Source organism: Hypanus sabinus, chromosome X1 (genome assembly GCF_030144855.1).
Source record: "Hypanus sabinus isolate sHypSab1 chromosome X1, sHypSab1.hap1, whole genome shotgun sequence".
NCBI classification, from domain to species: domain Eukaryota; kingdom Metazoa; phylum Chordata; class Chondrichthyes; order Myliobatiformes; family Dasyatidae; genus Hypanus; species Hypanus sabinus.
The window spans coordinates 55,607,482-55,610,095 of NC_082738.1; the positions used below are offsets into that span (position 1 = coordinate 55,607,482).

General features: G+C 36.3%; 1 protein-coding gene across 1 annotated transcript; it reads right to left on the reverse strand.

Annotated features, from left to right (window-relative positions):
• Positions 1-1,658: 1,658 nt before the first annotated feature.
• On the reverse strand, positions 1,659-2,306 carry LOC132384519 (acid-sensing ion channel 2-like). Its single transcript, XM_059955667.1, has one exon. It carries the CDS (start codon positions 2,304-2,306, stop codon positions 1,659-1,661), a length of 648 nt encoding a protein of 215 aa, XP_059811650.1.
• Between the last annotated feature and the right edge of the window lie 308 nt (positions 2,307-2,614).

Here is a 2,614-nt window from a genome sequence, read left to right on the forward strand (position 1 = left end):
TGGAATCTTCAAAAAGATGTCATTGACTACTTAGTCCATGAATATTTGCATTCATGTAAGGGTTTGCAAAGGAGATTCATTGCCACACGTCTGCAGATTTCAAACAGCTTTGAAATAAGCATTGGAAATTTACAACTGCTATGACTCAGAGGAAGAAAAATTGAGTTGGACTAGTAATATGTCGTGTCTACACAAGCTTCACATTGATGGAAGTACAGCCAAAAGAGTTTATTGGGAAAGTTAACTACATCAGGTGAATGTATCAATTATAGTTACAGAATTAAGGAAGAAACTGATTTATTTCAATAAACTAGATAGTTTACAGTAATCTATGTTTGCACAGCATGCAAAGGTAGATTGTTCATGATCTTACATTGAACATATACTGTACAATGTGTTTTTATTAGACGTTGCAAGAACTTCCTTTATAGACTGCTGGTAAGCAGTTAAAAGCATTTAGCTTCTGCAGTTATGCAGCATCTGCACTAATGGCAAGTTCATTTAATGACTCAAGGACTTTGCAAGTGATGGGGATGAAGCATTGTACAGCCTACACTAACAGTGCAATGCCCTTTTGAAAGAAGAGGAAAAAAATATGGAGCATAAAGTATACTGTATTCACATACAACAATTTGACATAAATATTCACTTTGCTTAATACCTTGCGAATCATTAACTGAGTAATCAATTGTTTCTTTGCAAAATGCTGCTTATTAAATATGGGTCACTTTGGAGAGGTATACTTGAACAAGCTTATTTTCTGGACTAGTGAGGAAAAGTCTACACCAAGGACTCTGCTATAATATGTTAAAGGATACAACAGATTTCCAATGCAACATACAAGAACTAATATACAAATAAAAGTTTTCCTTTTTCCACTACTACATGGTCCAAAAAAAATTAAAGAGCACTTCCACAAGAGTAACAATTGAAGTGATGTTTTGGGAAAATACTAGTCATTAGTCTGTTGAAATCAGTTACTATAATTTCTAAACTTGTAACTAATACAGCACAAATGATACAGAGTTGATTTATTTTGTTAATACTTTGATGAAAAGATATACATTGGAACAACACTAAATAAAATGACATAATATTGTCACTCCACCTTCTCTTGAAAGTAAGCAAAGTAAAAGTAAAAAGTAAGAAATTCCAATTGTGATATCACCTTCTCAATAGAACAATTGACATGGCAATATGAATGACTTGATGACACGCTTAACTAAAATATATTTAAGAATAATTATAATCACAGTTCTAAGCACAACTAACCAAAAAAATCTTTCAAAGGTCACTCCGGTGACTTGGTGAATAAGTCAGACAGGTCAATTAAATTTAGGATATAGGTTAGAACTGTTAGACAGATTCTCACTCCTGCAACATTATAAGAGATTTTGCACCTGCAGATATTTGTCAGTAGCACATACTCAAAGCAGTGGTAGTCTCTTATTAAAAGCTATTTATTCTATCCTTATTGCTCCCTGAGTGATCTCATTGACCTTTTATTTTCAGACATCTACCAAAAACATAATATAGGGCAAAATCCTAAATGAGGATATTTACTGAGTAAAAATTGAAACTATTTGGGTCCAACAAAAGTCTCTAATGAATAATTTGTAAATATTTCTTTCATATTTTCACTGATACAAGTTACATTTTTATGACAGCATGAACAGGAAGGAAAGATTTTGAAAAATAGAATAACCTGGAGTGACAGAAATGGCCAAAATAAAACTTTTACTCACAGTTTTGAAGTCCTTATGAGTACATCGCACTCCCCGGAACTTGCAGTACAGCATCATATCCTTAAGACTATGGCCAACACGGTCATAAAACTCATGCATATTGAATACCCTTGGCTTGTAATGTTTGAAATCAGCTTTCTTCTTGAGAGTTTTCAGCACAATGGGATCAGCCAGATGGGGGCTCTGAATCTCTAGGTGCACGTTGAGCAATCCCAGGAGCTCACCAGCATGGTAGAGATCATTTGCCGTTAGCTTTGAAAAGCGAAACTCATTCAAGTTGCAGATAGTAACAGCGGGAAAAACCAGGTTGTTTGTGGCCACCTCTTCCAGCTTGGCAACATGCGGGTATGAGAAATAAAAAGCCACGCGTTCTGCGCATTCCACCACGAGTAGGCCCAAGGATCCAATAAATACTACTGTCCACATGAATCGACGCATGGTCATGGGCCCATAAACAAATATGTGCCTGATTCCATGAAGGGTTGAAGTGTTGGCAAAAACATGGATAGTGGAAGGCTGCAGACTCCCCACACTGCCTGTGCTGTTCTCCTTCTCATCCATTTCTTTATTTATATTTGTATTTAAGTGATTTTACCTGTCTTCCAGCTGCTTAATGCACTTAGAGCTTCAAATTCATAAAGCAGTTGTTTTCGTTTTATCCTAAGAGCTCTGTTTTGGCTGATCTAGTTGGCCCTTTGTCTGGGGACAAAAGAAAAATCTTTCACAACAGATAGAAGCAAACTCTTGCCTTTGACTTCCACAGCACCATCAAAAAGCCTTCGTCTGTTTGGAAGCAGCGGGGATGGAAAGATAGGGTGGGAGGGATAAAGAATGCCACCAATCGTATTAAAGATCCTCCAGCTGACAAT